Source organism: Puma concolor, chromosome B1, assembly GCF_028749965.1.
Source record: "Puma concolor isolate L17-30 chromosome B1, mPumCon1.1.hap2, whole genome shotgun sequence".
Classification (NCBI taxonomy): domain Eukaryota; kingdom Metazoa; phylum Chordata; class Mammalia; order Carnivora; family Felidae; genus Puma; species Puma concolor.
In genome coordinates, this window is record NC_141670.1 from 200,860,440 (window position 1) to 200,884,616 (window position 24,177).

The following is a 24,177-nucleotide window of genomic DNA, read 5'->3' on the forward strand; positions in this document are numbered from 1 at the left end:
GAAAACAGCTGAGACAATGCAAATGAACTAGTAACCAGAATGAATAAAAATGTTATTGAATATAGCCGCTTACTTATATACTTACAGATGGATGGATGGATGGATGGATGGACGGGGGGAGGATGGACTGAGTGTGACAACTTTGAGAACTGCAGACGGGAAGAGCCATGGGGAGTGTGAATGCCTCACTGTCGTGGGAGAAGTAGTGGGGAGAGTCCTGAGCCGAGAACCAGGATGCCCAGTGTCGCTGTGACTCATTTACAGTCCAGTTTCCTCCCTGCCCTTCAGTCTTCTCACCAGTACACCGTGCGGGTCGATCCAGCCCACAAAATTCTGGGCAGGGCTGTCTCTGATGATGAATGTGAAGGCATTCTGTAAACTGCACAACTCTCTAAAACTGTGATTTTTTTCCCCCCCAGTTATCACTTATTTTGCATTATATCATTGGTTCCCCACAACAATCTGTGCAACAGGGAGGAGCCTCCCCAAGCCCAGAAGGTCCCGAAGTCACACGCCCACATCGCTATGCGAGCTTTGCTTGATGGGGTCCTTTGTAGGCAGCCCAGCCACATTCCTGTAAAGATACAGGGAAAGTGGGAAAAGCTCCCATGGGAGACAGGAGTCCAGGCACTCGGTGAAATTCAGTCCTCTGTGCCTGCACCCTGTCTCTACTGGAAATGTCTGCTACAACCCTGTCTCCCTCTCCACTTGATGGGTCTTACTCATCACTCATTCATTACTTCTTAGCATATTAGTCCTGTTTTGTCTGTTTTATTTTAATGCCAGCGCCCTCAAATCTTCCCAGAATCAGACGGGTCATAACAACAAATACGTACGAGGAAGGAACCACCAAGGTTTGGGTGGTGTGGGCGGAACGGCATCTTCCAAAAAGACGTGTTGATGTCCTAGCCACCCCATAGCTCAGAGTGTGAACCTATTTGGAAATAGGGCCAATCCAGATCTAATTGGTTAAATAAAGTCATACTGGAGTAGGGTGGGCGCCTAATCCAATATGGTGGATGTCTTTATAAGGAGAGGAGGCACAGGGAGAGGGCCGAGGGAAGACGCAGAGAGACCGAGGCTGGAGTTATGGCTGCAAGCCAAGGAATGCCAAGAATGGTCAAGGACACCAGACCCTAAGAGAAAGTCACAGAACAGATTCTCCCCTAGAGCCTTCAAGACGGCATGGTCATGCCAACACCTTGATCTCAGCCTTCTAGCCTCCGGAACTGTGAGGAAGTAGGTTTCTATTGTTTTAAACTCCCCCGTTTGTGGAATTTTGTTATGCGGCCTGAGGAAATGAATGCCCTCAGGAACCGAGGGCTCCGATGCCCAGCCCTGCCTCCACTGCACACACTGGCTGTGCATCCTTGGGCAAGTCCCTGGACAGCACATTTCCCGTCTGCAAAGAGAACGAGTTGTGTCGGATCGGTGTCTGTCAACTTTGCCATTAATTAGAATTTCTTGGGTCGCCTATTAAAATTATAGCTGATTATTTTTTTTTTTAATTTTTTTTTTTTCAACGTTTATTTATTTTTGGGACAGAGAGAGACAGAGCATGAACGGGGCAGGGGCAGAGAGAGAGAGGGAGACACAGAATCCGAAACAGGCTCCAGGCTCCGAGCCATCAGCCCAGAGCCTGACGCGGGGCTCGAACTCACGGACCGCGAGATCGTGACCTGGCTGAAGTCGGACGCTCAACCGACTGCGCCACCCAGGCGCCCCAGCTGATTATTTTTTTTAATGCGTATTTATTTTTGAGAGGGGAGCGCAGGGAGAAGGAGACACAGAATCTAAAGCAGGTTCCAGGCTCCGAGCGGTCAGCACAGAGCCTGATGCGGGGCTCAAACCTACGAACCATCCGATCGTGACCTGAGCCGAAGTCAGATGCTTAATAAACTGAGCCACCCAGGCGCCCCTAAAATCACGGCTTATTAGTCAGACCCTTCCTCCGGATTTTCGGAATCAGCAGGTCTAAGTTTCGAAAATCTATGTTTTTGAGAAACTCTCCAGGTGGTAGCAATGCCTGGCGTCTTGCTGTTGCTGCCCTCTGGTGTTCTAGATTTCTCAAGGGTCAAGCTTTGCCCCTTGACCCCACAGGCTCTAGGGTAAGCCTACCGTGGATGGTGCGTGTGGAAACCTGCGTCCGTGTCCGCGTCTCCAGCACATTGCCGGGAAGATGGCCAGTGTGCCTGGGGCGGGGGGCGGGGGGCGGTGGTCAGGCACCGATTGAAGGGCAAATCATCTCTCCTGCAAATGTCCTGCTCTGGGAGGTGCCATCAAGGACCCCACTTGCTTCTCTGGGATGATCCGTCATCCTCCTCACCCACTGAATGTCCTTCTGTTGGAAACTCCTCTGCTTCACGCGCAGGGAGCTGTCCCTCTGGGCTGCCGGGGAGTGAGTCTCCGGTGCGTGCGTGTGTGTGTGTGTGTGTGTGTGTGTGGCTATCGTAACACACGTTGTAAGTATTGTAACTCGTCCACATGGCTCCACCCCTCCCTGCCCTCACGTCATTGTTCACATGGGTACCTTCCAGGTGAGGCCTTCCAGAACCATCTTTTTAAAATTTGCAGTGTCCCCCCCCACACCCACAGCCCTCCATACCCCCCACTTTCTGTTTTTTCCATGGCACCTATCCAAATCCAATAAATTAGACTTTACTTACATGCGTGGTCTACGATCTGACTCCTTTCCCTAGAACCTAAGCTCACGAGGGCAGGAAGTTTTGTCCGTGCGTTCTCATCGCTCCATCCGCCGTGCCTGGAACAGTGCCGGGACCCCAGCACATGCTCCCGTCAGTGCCTGCCGAATGAATGACAGAGCCTTCCCCACTGCTGTGTGTCTGTCTCCCTCCTCCGAGTGTGAACCGGGGGCTTACAGGAGGGGGCTTTATCGGATTCGTTTCTGTACCTCCAGCAATTAACATAGGACCTGGCTCTTAGTACGTCCTCGGGAAGCCTTTGTCGAAGAAATGAACGAGGAAGCGAACGAACAAATGAGCGCATGAGCAGGGGTTGCGTGGCCAAATGCAGCGAAAAAGTGTCCATTTGTGGCCTCGCCTGTGGCTGCTTCTCAGGGTGGAATGAGCCCCCGACATAGCCTCTGGCACATTCATAGCCCCAACAGGTCATGCAGGGCTGTAAAGGTTGAACTAAGTGGTCAAGTCCGGCCAGCCTGGGCGCAACAGTGACGTCAGCGGGGGTGTCGGTCCTGCCCCTGCCCCTTCTCCCTTCGCCAGACGGAGCACGTGACTTCCCCTGACTTTGTGCAAGAAACTGGCCTCTTGGCCCCAGCCCTGCGGAGGGAGAGCCTCTGTTTGCTCAGCTGTCCCCAGCAGCTGCTTCTCAGGGAACAGAGAGACAGAAAAGGGCACCAGCTTCAAGTTCACCGTCCACGCCCTGTGTTTCCTGGCCCAGCTGCACGTGGATGTGCCATTTTGTGTTCTTTTCCCCCGGGCCCCTCGCTCTGGCCCAAGCTTTGGCAGACCCAGGAGAGCCACGGTCCGCCTTGGAAGGCTAAGGTGCTTGTGGGTCTCTCTTCCAAATCCACTGCTGCTTCTCCAGCCTTAGAGTTGTCACAGGCCAGGAAAGGACCGCCTGCCGGCAGGCTGCAGGGTGAATGGCGGAGTCTGGCCGGCGCTCCTGCTGAGCGGGCGAGGTCCTCTCTTGCTGCAGAAGCCGCTGGGGTCCATTTCCTCTCTGTGGTGCAGGGGCATGGGCCCTGCAGACTTCTCCTGAGCAGGGAAGAGTCTTTGCTGCTTTGGACAGAGGGTGAGCCTGAATGGTCCATGCACGACCTCAGCCTGCGTGCAGCCAGGCCAGGAGAGTAGGGCCGGCAGCTGGGGCTCCAGGGTCAAGGGGATCTCAGAACCCTCATCCATCCGGCTGGGGGGGAAAGGGCCTGTAATCTTACCCTTCGAGGTAAGAGCCAGGGCAGGAGACAGATTCAGAACGCTGCTAAGCACACAATTCAAAGGAACACATGGCTTCTGTTCATTTTTTTTTTTTCTGTTTAGGCTTCCTTGGAAGTTAGTTCATTGGCTTCATTCATTCTCTCCTTCACAGAAACAAAGCGGCCTGCTCTATTCATTGATCTGTTCATTCCTTTAAGTAGCATATTGGTTTCCTCCCATTCATCCTTCTGCTAATTAATTCATTAGTTAATGAATTCATTGGAAGTATTTATCGAGCACCGTGTTTCAGAATGCATTCTAGGTGGCAGGCACAGCAGTAAACGTGACTGGGTGGCTGGGCTAGGGTTTCAGAAGGAAACAGAACCCACCCCAGACAAGTCTAGGGACTTACAAAGGTGTGGGGAGGGGTAAAGGAACAGATGGACAATGGCCGGGCTCTCCATGACGCTGAGGCTCACTCTGGGCGCAAGGCAAGGAGGTGGTGTTGAGAAGGAGGAGGGCCGTCTCCACTTGGGGAGGGTACAAATGTCGCCAGAGCTGCTGAACTCGGGGGACTGGGCCACAGGGGAGATGCCCGACCTCCTTGTCTTCCCACCCTTTGACTTCCTGCCCACACCTCCCTTGGGCCGATGGCTTCTTGCAAGGGAGTCAGCCGATGCTGTCCGTTAGGGCCGGCGTCCCAGGACAAGAGCAGGACAGGGAAGGTGGGAACTGGAGCCACGGGGGCAGGAAGGGTGGCCAGCACATGACCCGATCCCAGCTCTCTGGGCTACACATTCTAGCCGGAGGATCCAGGTCGACGAACAGGTAAACGCTCATCGGACGGTGACTGGAGCCCTTCAAAAGTAAACCAGCGCAGGATAGATGGGAGATTATGGGGGTGATTAATCACGAGCTTGCATTTTATATCGGGTAGTCAGGGGGTCCTTTCCAACGACCCCTGTTGGGGTGCAGACCAGAGCAAAGTGAGCTGTGAGCCCTTTGCAGATCTGGGGGGTTGGGGGTGGGGGGGGGGAGATGTTCCAGGCAGAGGAACAGCAGGTACAAAATGTCCTGAGACAAGAGTGTACTAGAGCCAAAGGGATCCAGTTGGCCAGAGTGGAGGGGCAGGGGGACGAGAGAAGGGGGAACAGCATTAGCGCGAGTCATCAGAGTCAGAGGCTATAGCATTTGCTGAGGCCTGAGGACATAATCCTGAGCTGAGAGGGTCAGGAGCCATGGGGAGGGGCATTTTCTGAGCACAGGAGGGAGAAGATCCAACCTACATTATAAGGAGCTCTTGGCTGCTCTGTGGGGAAGTGGGGGGGGGGGGGGGCAGGGGCAGGGGCAGGGAGAGCCGGCTGGAGGGGAGGCCGAGGCAGTGGCTCCTCCCAGGGCTGGCAAGACCGCTCGGACTAGGGCTGAGAAGCAAGAACTGATGGGAGGCGGTCAGATTCTGCATCCAGGAAGAAGGGTGTGGACAGCAGGTCCTCCCGGGAAGGGTGATGCCACTGACCGGTGCGGGAGGACCGTGGAGGAGCTGGTTTGGACAGGGCGGGAGGGAGGGCGGCAGGCTGGGGACCTGGCAAGTCTGAGATAATAATTATTCATGCAGGTGTGGGAGCTCAGCCAGCCCAGGGGGACCGCCCTGGCTCCAGACACATGACTGTCTCCGAGCACTTGCCGTGCTAGAGACCGACCCGGCCGCTCCACTGGCGTCATTTGGTCACTTAATTCTGAGGTTCCTCTCAGTACCCAAGTGCCCATGTCCTGTGGGCTGGCCAGGAACGTGGCACACCTGGGCTGGGGTAGAACCTGGGCGTCATCAGCAGGCAGGTGGGAGCAGAGCCACCCAGGCAGCAAGTGCAGAGGGAATAGGCACGGGGAAGGGGAGGAGGCCCCGGAGAAGAATGTGGAAGGCGGCCAGAGACGCGGGAGAGAACCAAGCAGTGGCTCGGCGAGCAGCTCCGACGAGCGTTTCCGGGTCTCAGGAAAATCCAAGCAACCGGTGTCTGGTCCACAGCCTGTCCTTTGACATCTAAGCCACATGCTGAGTCTCCTTGGGGAACGCAAACTCACGGAGACCTGCTCCGGGCCGCCGAAGGCTGTTGCTCTCGTTGGTCAACTCTGCTCGAGCTGAACACCAGCCTGGGAGAAACTCTGAATGAACAGCTAAGTATAAATATTTGCTTGGACTCGCTGAATTTCATAAATGATTAACTTGGACGTGTTAAAAATAGGCACAAGTTTCAGGTGCTGAGTATTATGTCCACATGTTGCTGATCTTCATGGAGGGACATGGTGTCCTGGTTATGATGACGGGTAAGGAAGTTGAGCTCAGAGAGGTTGAGTAGTTTGAGGTCACACTGCTGGCTGGTGGCAAGCTGGGTCACTGTGTGGGTGCCAGAGCCCTGTTCCTTCAGCTTCAACCAGACCCGTGAGCCAGCACGAGGGTTTGTATCTTAGAACATTCCGCTCCCCCCGCCCCTTTTTTTAAACAGGTCGATATTTCAAACTTCTTTCACAGTGGTAATTAAACCATGCATGGGTCTGACCATGCTTCTTTTTTTTTTTTAATGTTTATTTCTTTATTTTTAATTTTTTAATGTTTATTGTTTATTTTTGAGAGAGAGAGAGAGAGAGAGAGAGAGAGCATGCAGGGGAGGGGCAGAGAGAGAGAGACAGACAGAATCCGAAGCAGGTTCCAGGCTGTGAGCTGTCAGCACAGAGCCCGACCCTGGGTTCTAATTCACGAACTGTGAGATCATGACCTGAGCTGAAGTCGGACGCTTAACTGACAGAGCCACCCAGACGCCCCGACCATGTTCTTCTTAAAGGGCTTGTAACAGTCCTATGAGGGCTCTGGTAAAACCCAAAGTGATACCAAGCCACCGTGTGATAAGCAGACATAGCCTCTTTAAACTTTGAGGTTTCTTTCTTCTTTCTTTTTTTCTTTTTTTCTTTCTTTCTTTCTTTCCTTCTTTCCTTCTTTTTTAAAGTTCTCTACCCTAATTTCTGACTTTCATAAAAGTAAAGAGCACTCCTGTCAGTTTTCTTCCGGAAGTATTCTCAGTGACAAACGGAACCCCTTGTTTGCCTTTAGTTTTGAGTGTAGAAGTTGTATATTACTTAAAATTAGCTCTAGTCTTCGGTGAAGGCTCAACTCTCCCATTTTTTTATGTATTTAAATTCAAGTGAGTTAGGGGCGCCTGGGTGGCTCAGTCGGTTAAGCGTCCGACTTCAGCTCAGGTCACGATCTCGCGGTCCGTGAGTTCGCGGTCCGTGAGTTCGAGCCCCGCGTCGGGCTCTGGGCTGATGGCTCAGAGCCTGGAGCCTGCTTCCGATTCTGTGTCTCCCTCTCTCTCTGCCCCTCCCCCGTTCATGCTCTGTCTCTCTCTGTCTCAAAAATAAATAAACGTTAAAAGAAAAAAATTGAAGTGAGTTAACAGACGGTGGAGTATAGGTCTCAGGAGTAGAACCAAGTGACTCATCATTTCCATATGACGCCCAGGGCTCATCCCGACAAGTGCCCTCCTTCATGCCCATCAGTACCCATCACCCATTTAGCCCATCCCCCCGCCCACCTCCCCTCCAGCAACCCTCAGTTTGTTCTCTGTTGTTAACAGTCTCTTATGGTTTGCTTCCCTCTCTGTTTTTATCTTGTTATTTTTCCTCCCCTTCCCCCATGGCCATCTGTTTTTTTTCTTAAATTCCACATATGAGTGAAATCCTATGGTATTTGTCTCTCTCTGAATTATTTCCCTGACTCAAATTCTGAGAGCGTCTCTGGTGCTGCATTGGAGTTCACTGACTTTTCTCATCAAGAAGGGTTCATTTGGGGGATCAACTGTCCACATCAGGACCAGCCCAGTCCTGGGGGCTTCCTGGTGGACCTTCCAGATAAGGGAGCCGGGTGTGGGGAGGCCCAGATGCAACCGCTAGAAGGGGCCAAGCGGACAAGGGTGATTACTGGTCACATACCGGCATGGACTGGGGCAGAAAAGCTGTGTAACAGGTGGCCCCTGGAAGGTTGTGACTGCATCAACGGAGAGACTGTGCATCCGGGTTCTGGAAACACACAGAGAGCGTGGGATGCAGGCAGTGAGAGAACAGCCTGGTTAGGAGGGTCCCTGACCCACAGCTGCTGGACGCTCAGTGCCATCGCCACCAGACGCAGGCTAGAGAATGCTTCAGGTCGCTCCCTGTCGGCCCCGGGGAGCCAGGCTGGCAGGAGCCCCTCCGCAGCCAGTCCAGGCTGAGCACTCTTATGGGAGTTTTCTGGGGGCAAGAGAGAGCTCAGCGGGCATTGTGGCTTTTCTGGTCAGTTAGTCACCAAATATGCATTAAGTGCCTACTATGTGCCAAACTCTGTTCCATGCACTGGGACAACAGCAGTGATAAGAGACAAGGTCCCTGCCACCCCCCCCCACCATGGGGTTGCATTCTGCAGGGGAGGAAAGACAAGAGCCCCCAAAACAAATAGACAAAAAGGGTAACTTCAGGTAGTAAGTATGTGGAAGAAAATAAAAGGTAATGGAAGAGAGAAAAAGAGGGAAGGAGGGAGAGAGAGGAGCAGGAGAGGGGAAAGGAGGAAGAGGAGGAAGGGAGGGACGGACAGACAGGCAGGCAGGCAGACTTGGGGTCAGGGTGGGGGTATTGATGGGGTATTGGGGTGGTGAGGGTCTGGAGTCGACGGCCAAGAAAGAATTCTTGAGACGTCTTTGGTGCAACAATGGTGATTTTATGAGAGCACGGGGACAGGGTCCATGGGCAGAAAAGCTACACTGGGTTGTGAACAGTGGCTGGTTATATACTATGGAGTTGGGGAGGTAAAGTCAAAGGGAGGCCCCCAGAAGGATTTTCATGTGCTAAAGAGGACTCAGGAGACACCGGAGGCATTGCTGTGGTCAAGCCAAGGTTGTTTTCCCTCTAGTAAGGCATTAACATTAGGACAGTAGGGTTTCCTGGGGAAAGGATATACTCTCTTTGCCTCAAGTATTTGTCAAGGGGCTGCAGGTTATAAGGAAGTTTAATTTTACCTGCCATTTCCTTCTTGCCTCTGTTCCCCACATCACTGTGGAGGGGAGGGTGATGCTGGGGCTCCAGGAAACCCAATCTGTAGGTTTCTGGAGATTGGGTTATTGTTACGATTGCCTTTTCCTTATAATTTACTAAGCTATTTGTAGACGGATGGAGACTCTGTCCTGCACGACTGGGATCTCTATCAGTTAACCTCTTGCCTTCCCCTTTCCTTTGTTCTTGGGCAGCCGGGAGAGCCTGAGGAATGTCACACACCTCCCACCTGGGGGGAGGGGGGGTTAGCTTGTGCATGGCCCTCAGTTTGCCTTACGTTCCCTCATCAGGGTCGGTCGGTTCAGCCAGGGAGGTGAGGGAGAGCATCTCTAAGGAGACGTTTGAGAGAAGACCCCACAGGACAAGAGCCGTAAGTGGTTTGAGGGTGGACCCCTGGGCAGAAGGAACAGCAGGTCCAAAGGCCCCGAGATGGTGGAATTTGGGTGTTTGGGAGGAAAGGAGAAGCCAGGGTGAGGGGCCTGTGGAGGCGGACAGACAGAGCGGAGGGAAACGTTGGAGAGGCAGACATGGGCCTGGTCACCAAGGACCTCATGACCCGTTTAATCCCACAGTCGGTCGGCAGCAGGACCAGAATTGGAACCCAGGTCGGGAGGTGCTCTCGCTGCGTGACACGGGGGAGCGAGGAGGGGAGTCTGACTCTGGGCGAAGGGAGCAGCAAGTCAGGACTCGATCTAGGACAGACACCGGAGGCTCGGGGCAGGGAGGGTCCCTCGGCCTGGGTGTTTGCGGACGAAGTCGCCTTGGCCACCTCTGGATGGAGGGGGTCTGGAATGTGGGGTGAGGAGGGCAGCTGTCTGGAGGCCGTGGCCAGCCGTGTCCCTGGTGTCCCCGGGGAGAGATGCGCCATCTGCCCGGGTGTAACTGCGAGCTGACGTGGCGAGAGATGTCGTGGTTCCAACTGGCACCAGGAGGGAAGTCAGAGGGAGGAGGGAGTCTTGCTCTCTGGCCTAGGAACTGGGATGGGGGCCGCAATAGGGGGGACGGGGAGACCGGAGCAAAGAGGGCATTTGGACAGGGACGTCGGAAGTTCAGTCTGGGACCTGTTCGGCTTGAGAAGCTTAGCCAAGCGTCAGCACTGACGAGGAGGTGGACGCATGAGTCTAGATCTCGGGGGAGAGGTCCGAGCGAAAGGGGTAGGTCGGGGCGGTCGGCATCGTACAGATGGTTTGAAGGCTGTGGATGGACGAGTCTGGATGAGTCTGCAGAGCAGTGAGGAGGCCAATGGGCCGAGTCTTGGGACGTTCTGCCATCAGTGGCCTCGCAGGCAAGGAAGAGCAGCTGAGCCGACTAAGGAAGAAGCAGGCGAAGGAAAACCAGGCCAGCGTGTTGGCTGGAAGACAGGACAAGGAAGTTTGTTTGCTTGTTTGTTTGTTTGTTTGTTTCTCTCATGTTTATTTATTCTTGAGAGAGACAGAGACAGAGCACGAGTCGGGGAGGGGCAGAGAGAGAGAGGGAGACACAGAATCCGAAGCGGGCTCCAGGTTCCGAGCTGTCAGCACAGAGCCTGACGCGGGGTTCGAACTCATGAACCGTGAGATCATGACCTGATCCAAAGTCAGAAGCTTAACCGATGGAGCCACCCAGGTGCCCCAGGACAAGGAAGTTTCTAGAAGGACCCAGAAGGAAGAGGAGTGGTCACCTTCGCCAAAGCTGCTGGGAGGTTATAGGGAATTGACTAGTGACTTTGGATGGCTGATGTCCTCAATAAGAACAAGTTGGGTGGGGTGGCGGCTCAAAAACCTTCTGCACCAGCGAGAATGGGCAGGGCAAAGGAGAGACCGTGAATTCTCTTTGGGACACTTTAGCTGTGACAAAGAGCAAGGAAATGGGGTGGTAACAGGAGGTCACGGAGTCAAAGGAAGTCTTGTTTTCCACTGAGGTGAACTTCACTTAACCTCAAACGAAGCGTTTTAAAGTGAACAGTTAGGTGGCATCGAGTGCGTTCACAATGTTGTGCAACACTGACTCCGTCTAGCTCCAAACCGTCTTCATCTCCCCAAAAGCAAACCCCTCACCTGTAAAAGAGTGGTTCCCTAGCAACCACGGATCCGCTTTCGACCTCTGCGGATTTGCGTTTTCTGGACATCCTATTTATTTATTTATTTATTTATTTATTTTAATTTTTTTGTTTTTTCAACGTTTATTTATTTTTGGGACAGAGAGAGACAGAGCATGAACGGGGGAGGGGCAGAGAGAGAGGGAGACACAGAATCGGAAACAGGCTCCAGGCTCTGAGCCATCAGCCCAGAGCCTGACGCGGGGCTCGAACTCACGGACCGCGAGATCGTGACCTGGCTGAAGTCGGACGCTTAACCGACTGTGCCACCCAGGCGCCCTGATTTATTTTTGAGAGAGAGAGAGAGCACAAGCAGGTGAGGGACAGAGAGAGAGAGGGAGACACAGAATCCGAAGCAGGCTCCAGGCTCCGCGCTGTCGGCACAGAGCCCGACGCGGGGCTCGAACTCACGAACCGCGAGATCATGACCTGAGCCGAAGTCGGACGCTCCACTGACTGAGCCACCCAGGGGCCCCCCGACCCCCCGGACATTCCATTTAAGTGGAATCAGAAAACACGTAACTGTTTGTGTCCAGCGTTTTAACCCCAGCATAAGGGTTTCGAGGTTCTTCCATACTGTAAACGTGTGTCAGGACTTCATTCCTTTTTATGTCTGAGTAATAACAATCCATTATATGGGAGACCCTAACTCTTTATCCGTTCATTAACTAATGGGCATTTGGACTGTGTCCACACTACAAACTGCCGTAAGGAGCACTGCTGTGAGCGTTCGTGTTCAAGGTTTATTTGAACGCCTGTTTCCAGTTCGCTTGGGTCTGTACCCAGGAGTAGCGTTGCTGGGGCAGAAGGTGATTCTATGTTTACTCTTGGAGAAACCGCCCGACTGTCTTCCACGGTGGCTAAACCAGTTTACATTCCCACTGGCAATGTAGGAGGGCCCCAGCTTCTCCACATCCTCGCCAACACGTCTTCCTTTCAAGCTCCTTTTTTAAATTGATGGCACGGAGACACCCTTGTGTATGGCCTGAAGCGATCCGACGGAGAAGGAGAACTTGATGATGGCAAAGGAAAACGGGATAATGGCTGGAAGAAGAAGACCCTTGACAAGAGGGATGTGCCCACAAGACCCACCATGGCAGAGCCTCCCAAGTGGGAAGTCTTTCTGGATGCTGCACGGCCACGCATGGCCAGGAAGTGAAAAGAGAAGCGTGTCTGACAGCAAGATCCCGAGGCTCGCTCCAATGGGCTTGTTGATTTTGGTGGGGGGTGGGGAGCCTCCCCACAGAGCAGAAGTGAACGGTAACATGGCGGGGAGAGTGGTGCGGAGTGGGTGGTCTTGCTTTAAACATCAGTCCTCATCCATAAGTCGTGGTGCTTCAGGCAAGTGGGGTGACCTGTGGGACCCCAGTACGCTCGGCCACAGAACGGAGATAACAAAAGCTTAGTGGCTGCTCTCAGGACTAAATGAGGCTTTGCCTAACCAGTGCCTGGCACACAGTAGGTGCTTACTAAATGCGGGTATCGTCCATTGGCTCATCCTTCCAACTCCATTGTGAATTACCCAATGGAAGTAACAGGTTTAACCCTTCTTTGCAGCCTTCTCGGGTTCCAGCACTATGTGGGCCGCATAGTAGGTGCTCCATAAAACACTTGAAAAAGAATAAATAAATAAATAAATAAATAAATAAATAAGAAAGAATAAAAATAGTGATCAAGAAAGAGACTTCCCAAAACAATAGCCATAGTGAATATTCACTGGGTGCTTGCTACATGGCAGGTATTTCCAAGGGCAACATCTCGTTTGGTCTATATGACATGACCTTGAGACAAGTACTCCCTTATCCCCACTTGGCAGACAGGTGACTTGTCCTGTGTGACACGGCTGGGGAGGGGCAGGCTGGGGGTGGAGGTCTGACACGAAATCCCAGGCTTAGTCATCGTATTATACTATCCACCTAGACGCTGCTAAACCAATGATTGAATAATCCTGGTTCTGAGAATGATTTGCCGCAGCTGAAAACATGTCAAGAGAGAGGTCAGGTGACTGATTGGGAAAAGGAAGGGTTGGTCACCAAACGGATAATTGTGGAAGCTTTGAAAACTCCAGGGGAGCCATTGTGTTGCCCAGGTGTGTCTGCATTTCCTTGAGCACAGCTGAAATCACCCCGGGCACAGAAATGTCATCTTCCTGATGTGCAGGTTGGGTCGGACGCTGGAGGTTGGTTGGCAAAGGCACCTGGGGTAGGTGCTTCTTGGGGATCAGGTGGTTTCTTCCCGTTCCCCAGTCTACTGTTTTGTCAACATCAAGGTTGGGAAACTGGGGAGATGGGGTTAGCCATGAGAAGGCTGCCCGGGTGCTCGGAGTTGATGCCAAGGGAATCAGAAGGGCTTTTCCAAGTTCCCCGAACGGTGCTACCTCCCAGGGTCCAAGCCACAGAGTCCCTTTTCCGTGGTGGGTAGGACTCCCAGGCGCCATCTTTCTACGATTCACCCCAGAACCGTTCCGTACTCCCCATGCCCTCAGCTCTCTCTGTGAACTGGTCAGGAGGAGGCCCTGGTGCCCTTGGCCGAGCTTGGATCTGGCCCCGAGCCGCTCAGCCATGCTCTTGCATTCCTCACTTCTTCTCCTCACACCCCTCTGCTGCTCCAGCCCTCCGTTTATCTCAGAGTCCTGAAGATAGAGTAGGGCTCGCACGTGGGCATCTCTTTCGAGCTACCGGGACAGGTCGGGGGGACGTTGTGGCATCGTAAACCTCCACCAACAGCAGTGACCACCGGTGCGGCATTTCAGAGTTGACGGCTCTCCTGTATTTCTCCCGGGGCTGATTATACTCTGACATTGACAGAGTAGCAAGAATAAACTTTTCGTCTTGCCCATTTGGGCTTAGAACCCGATCGACGTGCACCATTCGTGTCCTGCTTTACAGCTGTCGTGTGTCATGTCACTTAACCCTCACCGTGGCCTGGGCAGATCCTGCGCTGGTCATATCCTCGCATTAGCAGGAAGCCATCGGACACGCAAGAAGGTCAGCCCGATACTCAACAGTGGCTGTGCCGGAACACCTCTGCCTTTGACTCTGGTCCAGAACTTGTTGACCCCTGGCATGTTTTTAATAAGCTGAGCTTGCCATCAGTAGTTGGCTGTTAATCATTTATCTCTCGTGGGGATAGACATTAAGGAATGTTTATAGTAATAGCTGGATGCCATTTAATCATTAGTGCTGTGTTCTTTCACAATTTCCCAGGCTTATATCTGATTATATGGGGGAGCTGATTTATCTATGAAGCGTATTCTGTTTGTTCTTTAGACCGTAACAGGCAAGGGGGGCTCCAGAAACCAGGTGAGTTATGTTCACAGACATGGACCAGCTTTGGGGAGGATTTCAAGAATTTCTAAGACTCTCGGAGAGCAGCTGGAATAAGGGAATTGAAAAGTCAGGGATTTGAACATCAATTTAGGTGAAGATTAAGTGAGAAAATGCACATAAAGTGCTTAGTGTGGGGTTTGATGAATGCTGCTATAAAATGAAATAGATAATGAGTGATCATGGCTAAGGCAATTATTCCAATGGCTGATAACCCAGTTATCTCCTTCTGCCTTCCTTCCTCTCTGTCTCTCTCCTTCTCTCTCCTCCTCACTCTCTCTCAAAGCTGCTCTATCTTCCACATTCCTTTCAGGATGTTGTTTTAGGGTTAGCTTTAGCTCCATGCCAAAGTCAGCAGAGAATTAACCCTGGAAATAAAGAATAAAGCCCTAGCCAAATATTGCTCAATCAAAACGTGGGGGGAATAGGAAGTATGTGGCATTTCCTGTTCAGAGCTGTGAGCCAGGTGCTGGTTGGCACCACTGGGCTCGTGTGGCAGGCTGAATAGCAGCACCTGCAGGCATTTCAAGGGAGGTGACCCCCAGCTTTAGGAGAACAAGTCCACCTGGGCCGTCCGCTGACATTCTGCGGTCTACGGATGTCAACAGCGCCTTTTCTTTGCCTCTGTCTTTCCAGCCAACCCAGGCTCGCGAGTGAGGATTTGACCAGAAGCTGTCTGGGCTCAGACCCACCCTCTGTGACAGGTTGGGTGGGTAAAGATACTTCCCTAAGGCTTGCTTACTTTATTTCTAACATGGCTGGCCCTAGCGACAGACACATGGCGACCGCGAAGGTTTTCTTATCGGCAGCGAGGTGATCTTCTAAACATTTAACCCCAGGGACAACCTAGGTGGAGGGCAATCGGATTGCCAGGAACAGAGTCCTGGGGCTCGGTTTTGGTAGACGTTAACTCCGTAGCTGCTGGGTTGTGGCAGGTGGGCACTCTGGGGGCTTGGGATGTGGCTGTTCACCAATGGCTGCGGTCGTTTGACCTTCTAAGAACTGGCATGGCCACACGAGTGGACGCCAGAGTGTTAGACTCGAACAGCAGCACGTTTTGTATTGTTACCGCGGACCGAAAAGATAGGGAGCTGGCAAGTTTGGAACTTCACGCAGAGCGGATATCGGTGTTATATTTATTCACGATTCCATTTAAGCCTTAGAGGATTCTTTTGAAGCAGTTTAGGGCTCTCTGCTCGCATGCCCAATGGTTCCCCCTCTCGTAACCAGTTCTAAGACACCATCTCAGAATGTTGTTCCGTGAGGCCCTTACAAATGAAATGCCTCGTCCGTGCTCCACAGGGGCCATTTGCTGGGAGTCCGGGGATGATGATGATGCCATTTAGCATTTACTATGTGCTTCATACACATTGAGTCATTTAATCTTCACAAACGCCCGATGAGATGTGTCCTGTTACTATTCGTTACTTGACATGTAGAAACAGAGGCCCAGAGAGGTTAAGTGACTTTCCCCAAGTCACACAGCTAGTAAGCTATTGAGCTGGGATTTGAACTCATGGCTCCATATTGCCTGGGGTGCAAGCTGTCTGCCTTTGGCCTTGTGCTGGGCAGGTGGGCACAGAATCTCACCTTCAAGGCTCACCTCCGCTTGACTGACTGTTCCTTCTGAGAACTCAGAATCACTTCCTTCTGTGCATGGGAAGGAGGAAAGGCATTCTAGGATCAGGGACAGTCCAGGGAACACAAGAATGGCCTGGAAATGGAGGTCCAGTGGGCTGGACTGTCCCTGAGCATGTGCTGAGTGTGTGGCCCTCCTCAGGGGAGGGCCTCGGATGTCACACTCGAGTGTTGACTATGGAAGCCTGCCAACCAACATCCTCGTCAGACCGGCTCAGATGACATCTGGATCGCAGAGCCCGTCATCCTATAAGGACTGGGTATTTTTCCAGAATTGTATTGTTTATGTCTCCTTGGCTACCCAACACCTTAAGGACTCCATCCAAACAGAAACATTTTTTTTAAACTTAAAGCAACTTTTAAAACTTGCTTTTCTAGTTATAGAAAAAAAATTTTTTTTCAGTGTCAAAAATCGGAGAAGTCTAGGAAAACACACCAGATAAAAATGGGCTAAAAGACAGCGTCCAAGGGGAAACTGCTGTCTCTCTTGCCGCCTCCAGGGAGTCTATTTTCTCTGTACATAAATATGTGATTTGTCCTCTGCTCCCCTCTGCGGCCCAGTCCCCTCCTGCTCTCCTGTCCTGTGCTGGGCCAGGCCGCTCGCCTTCCGTGTGCCCCAGGAACAGACCGTAGAGTCTCCTAGAGTGCAGGCTCCATCAGGGCAGGCCAAAGTCTGTCTTGCTTTTACCTAGGCATTAGGGGCTTAATGAATACCTGCTGAATGAACAACGTGATGTACAAATATTTTGAAACCTTGAATTTCATATTAAAAAACGCACGGGCACAGTTTAAGTACATACGTCCTTTAAGAGCACGCGTCTATTCCTAAGTACATCTAGTTTCAACGTTAACTGGTGGATAGACTTTAATATATCTTCCTCTGTTTGTCAAGGAAGATTATGAGCATTTTCCCATGACATTAAATATTCTTTTTTAAAATTTTTAAACCTTTAAGACAATTTTTTTAGGGGTGCCTGGGTGGCTCAGTCGGTTAAGCGCCCGACTCTCGGTTTCAGCTCAGGTCACGATCTCGCGTTTTGTGGGGTCGAATCCCACATCAGGCTCTAAGCTGACAGCATGGAGCCTGCTTGGGTTTCTCTCTCCCTCTCCCACTTGTGCTGTCTCTGTCTCTCTCTCAAAATAAGTAAATAAACTTAAAACAATTTTTTAAAGAGTTTATTTATTTTTGAGAGCAAAACAGAGCTCGAGCAGGGGAGGAGCAGAGAGAGAGGGAGACACAGAATCCGAAGCAGGCTCCAGGCTCTGAGCTGTCAGCACAGAGCCCGACGCGGGGCTCGAACCCATGAGCTGTGAGATCGTGACCTGAGCCGAAATCAAGAGTTGGACGCGTAACCGACTGAGCCACCCAGGCACCCTGACATGAAATGTTCTTTAACACAGTTTTTAATCGCTACATGAGTTTCCATATACGGATGTACCATAACTTATTTAAACTTCCCTGCTGGATTTTTTTTTTCTCTTGTGAATACCATTTTTTAACATGAAAAATGCTGTAGTGAAGGTCTCAGGCTGGACTCTTTGTGCACGTTCTTTATCGCTGCTTTAGGATAACTTTTTATAGATGGAGTAGTTGGCCCAAAGGGCCTAAATATTTTTATGCCTCTAGAAACCTATTTCCAAACTCCAGGAAAGCTGCATAGTTTTCAAGGTCTGTCCTGCCAGTGATTCTGTTACAATTTTGGTGAACTGTTTGCAATTTGACAGGGGAGATTGGCACTTGGTTTTGATTTACACTGCTTTTATTTTCCCATCTTGGGAACAGAAACTTTGGTATTTCCAAGATGTGCCCTACCATGAGAATGGCTGTCTGAATGAGAATGTTCTGGGGAGGGGCCTGTATCCAATAAGCAATGTGGCAAGTGTGGAAAACACGGAGGTAGTTCAACACAACCATCTCACAGATGGAGACACAGAGTCCAGAGAGGAGCACAGAGCTGCTTGGGTCTCTGGGGGAGCCGGGCACCCCCGTCCTGGTGTCCTCACCATGCCCCCTCCTCTGGGCCGCCTCCCCTAATTACCCGTCAGTGACAGCAAGCGCCTAATGACTTCTTCCTTTTTTCTCTTTTTCAGGAACAAGGAAATCCAGTCCAAAATCTGACAAATAAGCCATGACGGTCAGCGAACAGGACTCCACAGATTCCAAAGAAAGTGATTCGGTGAAAGAGACATTGGTCAGTCCTGGTTTCCTTATCTGTCCTTGTTCTGGTGACTCTGGGGCAGTCCCTCCTGGCCCCCTCGCTGCTTCCAGGGAGATGTAGGTTGCGGCGAGGTCAGGCAGAGAAGAGACAGCAGGGGATAAAAGCAAAGGCATATGGCAGGTTGCCTTGTGAACCACAAAGTATGTGTCGTGAGGCACAGGCCACTGATGGCATTGTACTTCGGCTGATGATAACATATCACCTTCTGGTGGCCTTCAGGACTTGTTGTGGGGGGTGGGGGTGAGTCTTCGCTCCAAAAGTCATTTTGCAACAGGGGGATACCGATGTGTGAAAGCAATGATATTGATGTCCTTAGGACACACTGAAACTCCCCCCTTATCCCGCCACGAGGCTCAGTCCTCTGTCCCTCCTCCAGGATGTCCTGGGCATCTAGAGACACTCTCACTGCTCAGGAGTCCTTGGATAGTTATTTATTTACTTATTTAAATATTTTTTATTTAATTTTTTTATTTTGAGAGAGAGCATGAGCACACAAGGAGGGGAGGGGCAGAGAGAGAGAGAGAGAGAGAGAGAGAGAGAATCCCAAGCAGGTTCCATGCTGTCAGAGCAGAGCCTGACAGGGGGGCTCAAATCCATAGACTGTGAGATCACAACCTGAGCCAAAATCAAGAGTCAGACACTTAACCCACCGAGCCACCCAGACTCCCCAATATATGTCCATATTTTCAATAAACCTTATTTAGCAGGAAAAGATCCACACAGGTGTATTTACCAAGCTGCCAGGGAAGTGTGGAATTGGCAGACTGAGAGTGATTGTCCCCACCCATAGGGGTGAAATGGAGGTTCGAGGAGGCCCAGCCACCTCCTCAGGTCATCCGGGGACATGGCGGAGTCACGTTAAATAAACAGCGATTCCCTCCACGCGGACACTATATTTTTCTCGGTGCTCATATTAGGTTGAGTCGAGGCTCTGCTGTCTAGACATTTGGTGTAATGAACGAAGAGCTGTAGTCATCTCAATCATTCTGCTTAAATGATATTCAATAGAAAACGCCCTCTTTTTTCCTTTCCTGCCCTGTCCTGGAAGAAAATGTTCATCTTGTCCAAGCTGACTTTCTAGCTTCAGGATACCATCCAGAGGACAGTTTGAGTTCAGTGCCAGAAGTATCTACCGGGTCCCAGCCCTGAGCCAGGTGGGAAGAAAACTGGGAATGCTAAGAGGCTCAGGACACTGGATTAGCCTGCTCAGGCCGTCATGACAAAGTACCACAGGCTGGTGGCCTAAGCAACAGTGATACACGTTTTTCACATCTGGAGGCTGGAAGTCCAAGATCAAGGACATCAGAAGGGTTCATGCCTTCTGGGGCCTCTCTCCTTGGTTTGAAGATGGCTGTCTTCCCCCCGTGTCCTCACATGGACTTTCCTCTATGTGTGTCTCTGTCCTAAGCCCTTCTTGTAAAAACACTGGTCGTATCAGATTAGGGTCTACGTTAGTGACCTGACTTCACCTCACTCTCCTCTTCAAAGAACCTGTCCCCAAATACGGTCCATTCTGAGGTGGTGGGGGGTTGACTCTTCACCATATGAATTGAGGGGGGGCACAGGTCACTCAATACCAGACACACACACAATGCCTGCCCTTGGTGAGCTCCTGTCCAGAGGGAAAGGCACACATGAGAATAGACACTTATAAGTACGGGCGGTCATAGACAGTAAAGCTGTGAGCAGCTTATGGAACACAGAGGGGCAGAGAGAGGCCCAGAGAAGATTCTGGGAGGAGGTGGTCAGGGGACTGAGTACTGAAGGATGAGCAAATTAAGGGTCCTCAGAGGAGAAGCCTGAGCAAGGGCCAGGAGAACCGCCACGAGGAGATACTCCACAAATATTGGTGAATGGGTGTGTGCATGCCGGAACAGGTGTCAGAAGAGGGTGATGGTGCCCCAGCCTCAGAACACCTGGGAACACGTGTCTAATGACCACATCCTTAATTGAGTTCATCTTCTCAGGCTCTGCCGGGAAGCATGGGGCCACAGGCCGTGCAAATGCAGGGATGGCACCAGCTCTCCCCAACTCCACTGGTGATATCGTGGGTGTGAACACACCTGGCCAAGTGTAGACATGTTCCATGAGGGGCAGGAGGAGGGTGCTCCGGTAATCAGGAGCCCCGGTTAACTGCCTTCCGGTCCAGGAATCTACCACACTTCATGTTCACCACCAAGAGACCAAACTCGAGCACTAGAACAGTCCTTAGCAATTGTCCAGTGGCGTCAAAATGGCCCCAGACCTCCCCTTCTACCGCTGAGGACACTGATTCCCTAGAGGGGGGCAAATCTTTGTCCACAGAGTTTGCGTGATGGCACTGACTTAGAAAGGGATGAGAACATTTGGTCCAGATAGAACACATTATCCGGGGACAAGGTGATCTAAAAAATAATGAGTGTTCGTTGTATCGTATGCTGGGTGTTGTAGATGCCACGATTCTAGGTGTTTTTCCAGTATAAACTCACGGAATCTTCCACAGGTCTATGAGGTGGTGGCACTGTTATCATGCCCATGCTACACACGAGGACATGATGCCACAGAGAGGTCAAGTGACTCGTGCAAGAGCTCACAGCCTAAGTGGCTGAGCGGAGGCTCAAACCCAGGCGGTTTTGAACCGCTAAGCTGGGGCAAAGGGAGGGGGCCGCTCCTATCAGCTTCACCAAGCGTTTCCAGAAATCAGAGCCGTTCACTGGGTCACCCTGAAAAGCCCCGGGGGGCTGGGATCACTTACCTGCCTGAAGGAAGGGGGTGCAGTTGACTTGAAGGCCAGGCTCTCGGCATAGCTGGAGCCCGGACACTGCTGTGTGACTTTGGCCAAGTCGCTGCTCACCTCTGGGCTGGTTTGCCGGCTGGCCGGGGAGGGAATTAATGGACAGCTACCTCCACCAATAAGAGGAGCTCTTCAGGCCAAGCGCTGCCTCCAGACTGTGGGACAGAAAGGACAGTGAAGTCTGCACAAGCCTTGCTGTGTGGCTGGACAGATGTGCGTCCGGTCTTCGGTTCTGGGACAGGTGCAGGGCTGGGGCCGGGGCGGCCCCCGGCAGTTGGTCTCTTTCCACCCCTGGGATTTGCATCCCCTCTGGTTTCTACCCTCAGAGCTCAATTTCAGCAGGTTTTGGGGCAGCAAAGTTGAGGCAGGAGAGGCGTGCAAGGACAGCTTTGAGGGGGGCCTCAAGTCCACACCCAGGGTACCTGCTGGCCGGTGGACAATGCTTGCTGACTTTGGAAGCCTTCATAGCGCAGGGGCGTCCCCGACACCAGCGACCACCCCCCCTTCCTCCTACTTTGTGTACATTTGTGTTGACCTCCTGGAGCCTGGGGCCTACTGAGTTTTCAACCCCAGTGAGGAAGCACAGAACAATTTCCAAGGGGGGGTGGGGGTGGGGAGAGGGCACCTGATTCAGATTGAGTTTTAGCAAGATCAGATGAGACCGCCTGTTACAGATGAAGCCAGGCAGGAAGGGCCTGAGCTAAAGAGGGGGTAGGGGAAGAAGAATGAGGGTGAGTACAACGTCCCCATCCGGACAGCACAGTGAGGGTCCTCACGACACAGGGAGGCAGCTGTCCCTTCGCTGCCCCTTCCCGTCCTTCAGGGCCCAGCCATCCTCAATTACCTTCCTCCCCCGCCTACTCCAGGGTGTCTGTGCCTGCAGGCCTTGGCTCGATGCCCTCCCACCCCACACCCTCTGCCTGCATGCTTCCCAGGGCTACTCAGAAATCACCTCTTCCGGAAAGTCTTCCGTGATCCAGCCCCAGTTTCAATGCCCGTGTTCCACTACACCTAGTTTCTTTGCTTCCCGTCTCTCTTTGCGGACTTGAGGCCTCCCTGGCCTCCTAGGGGTTCTGAATTCCCCAGTCAGGCCCTTGCCCACCGGCCTGTGCCTCTGCTCTCTGCCTCTGGGTGCAGATGGCCGAGGCAAGCTGTCCTAAACCTGTCACGATTAAAGGTACACTTCTCCGACATCCAGGGCAAGTTGGCCACGTGGTGAACAAATTCTCATGACGTCTGGTGTGCATGAGAGGTCTTGCCTCCTTAATGCTTTCCCTGAGCTGAGCCAGCCTGGGGCGGGCACGTGGGAGGTATTCCCCGGGCCAATGCTGAATGAGAAGCATAGAGGAATGACCGACTGGCAGGTTCTTTTTCTTCCAAACCCAGAGCCTCCCCATTTGTGCCCGAGCTAAGGGCGGCCATGCCTATGTCCAGCACGCTGGCCGGGGCTGTGTGTTTTCTACCTGAGCCTCAGAGGAACTGCAGGGCAGTCCAGGCGGGATCGGTCTTCCGTGTTGCCCTCGTAAACGCAGCAGCTCAGAGGAGCCAAGTGACCAGGTTAAGGCCACGCAGTTAGAGAGGCAGGGTGGGGACCCCAGCCGGCTTTCCCTGCCGTCGGTGACCTGGCGTTCTGTGCCGATCCTCGGAGAGGCGCCCCGGCTTTATGGCCAGCGCTCCCCTCCCGGCTCGCTGGCCTCGTTGGCCAGGAAAATGAAAGGTGCTGATGCCAAAGGAAAAATCCATACCCCGGGTGGTGGTTCCCGAGAAGGCCAGTTTCCCTCCAGGATTCCTCGGTGCTGCTATGACAGCAGGGGGGAAAGCGCACGGTGCCCGTTTCCTGTTCAGACAAGACAGAGCGGCCGCGTTTCCTGCCAGGCCCCCGCCCCCTCGTGGACTCTGCCTCCTGCACCGAGATGCCCCGGGATGGCCTGCGGGAGCATGGACTCCCGGGCCTGGGCTCCCCTGACGCGCAGCCCCGGCCATCCGGGGGCCGCCGAGTGTGGCCGCGCCCTGAGAGGGACACCGGGCGGGAGGACCAGAAAGGTAAACGCAGAAAGCGGCCTCAGGACCTGCCAGGGGGTGGGAAGGCCCAGCGTGGGCGGCTGCGGCTGCCTCCGCCGCCTGGGGCCCTGGGTCACGGAAGCCTGCTGTGAGAGCCGGCACCCCAGTCCCCGTGACCTTGGCCATGGAGTTCCAGCTCTGGCAACGTGGCCGTGCTCGTGAACAGCCTGGCAGGTGCTGGGTGGTGTCCCCTTTTCCATCCCCACACCCACAGCAGGTACCTCTGTCCCCCGGGGCCGCTGGTGAGAGGGGGTGGGCACGGGCTGGCCAAGCAGCGGCGGGGGCTCCAACGAGAGACACCCACCTGCCTTTCTCTAGCTTCTGATGGGTACAGACAAGGGGACAGGGCAAGGGGGTCCAGGAAGAGAAGGTGTCCGGGGCGGGCCAGGGAGTCAGGCAGCGTGACATGTGAGCTGAGACCCAGAAGATTAAGTGCGAAGATAAAAGACCGCGGAAAGAGATAAAAGATCTCTTTCAGTTCAGGCTCTTCTTCCTGTAGAAACCCATTCTGACCCCACACCTGGCAATGTCCGCCCCTGTGGCTTATAAACCCTTTTTCTCCCCTCCGTCCTCTCACTGGCACTTACTGAATACCTTCTCTGCCTCAGGCTCGGTGCCTGGAAGCAAGACCCCCTCCCCTCAGAAAGTAAGACCCTTGGGCACCGCCCCGACTCTGCTGCTAATGCTCACAGGCACCTGCCACAGGACAGGAGAGGCCTTGTCTGCCTTAATTAACTCTTTTCTTCAGCATAACAGCCTGTGAGGTGGGGTCTATTATCATCCCTGTTTTCAGATAAGCACACTGAGTCACAGAGCAGTTATGCCACTGGCCCAAGGTTACAGTCATTAAGTGGCAGAGCTGGGGGTAGGACAGAGTTGAACCAAAGAGGGGGTGGAGTTTTCATTCAGAGGAGAAGGCGTTGGGAAAGGGTCGCAGGTGCCAAAGTCTCCAGAAGGGGAATTTCGGGCACGTGTATCTGCACGGGCAGGGCCAAGAGGCAGCTTGGCACCCAATTCGAACAACAGCCGTTCTGTATGGCGGGGCCAGAGGCAAAGTAAACGAGTAAGCGGCCTTTCCGAACGCTCCCTGTGTGCGCGCGACATTCTAAACATCCTC

General features: G+C 52.8%; 1 protein-coding gene and 1 long non-coding RNA gene across 10 annotated transcripts in view; one reads left to right on the forward strand and one right to left on the reverse strand.

Annotated features, from left to right (window-relative positions):
- The window catches only part of SLC2A9 (solute carrier family 2 member 9), a 262,594-nt gene that overhangs the window by 16,971 nt on the left and 221,446 nt on the right, over positions 1 to 24,177 (forward strand). For 2 of the 9 annotated variants that reach the window (XR_015250598.1, XM_086705449.1), the window contains exon 1: positions 21,737 to 23,042. Coding sequence is in view for 7 of the 9 variants with exons in the window: in XM_086705449.1 (XP_086561575.1) it covers positions 22,710 to 23,042 (333 nt within the window). In the remaining 2 variants the exon portion in view is untranslated. Of the gene's footprint in view, positions 1 to 5,477; positions 6,065 to 14,182; positions 14,346 to 18,098; positions 18,200 to 21,732; positions 23,043 to 24,177 lie in introns of those variants that run through there. The other 7 variants (XM_086705450.1, XM_086705451.1, XM_025921820.2 and 4 more) reach the window with 7 other exon arrangements.
- LOC147582116 (uncharacterized) lies at positions 17,314 to 22,869 on the reverse strand. Its single transcript, XR_015250600.1, has 3 exons — positions 22,745 to 22,869; positions 20,961 to 21,154; positions 17,314 to 18,841 (listed from the first exon to the last, which is right to left on the reverse strand). It is a non-coding gene; the product is annotated as an uncharacterized LOC147582116 (long non-coding RNA).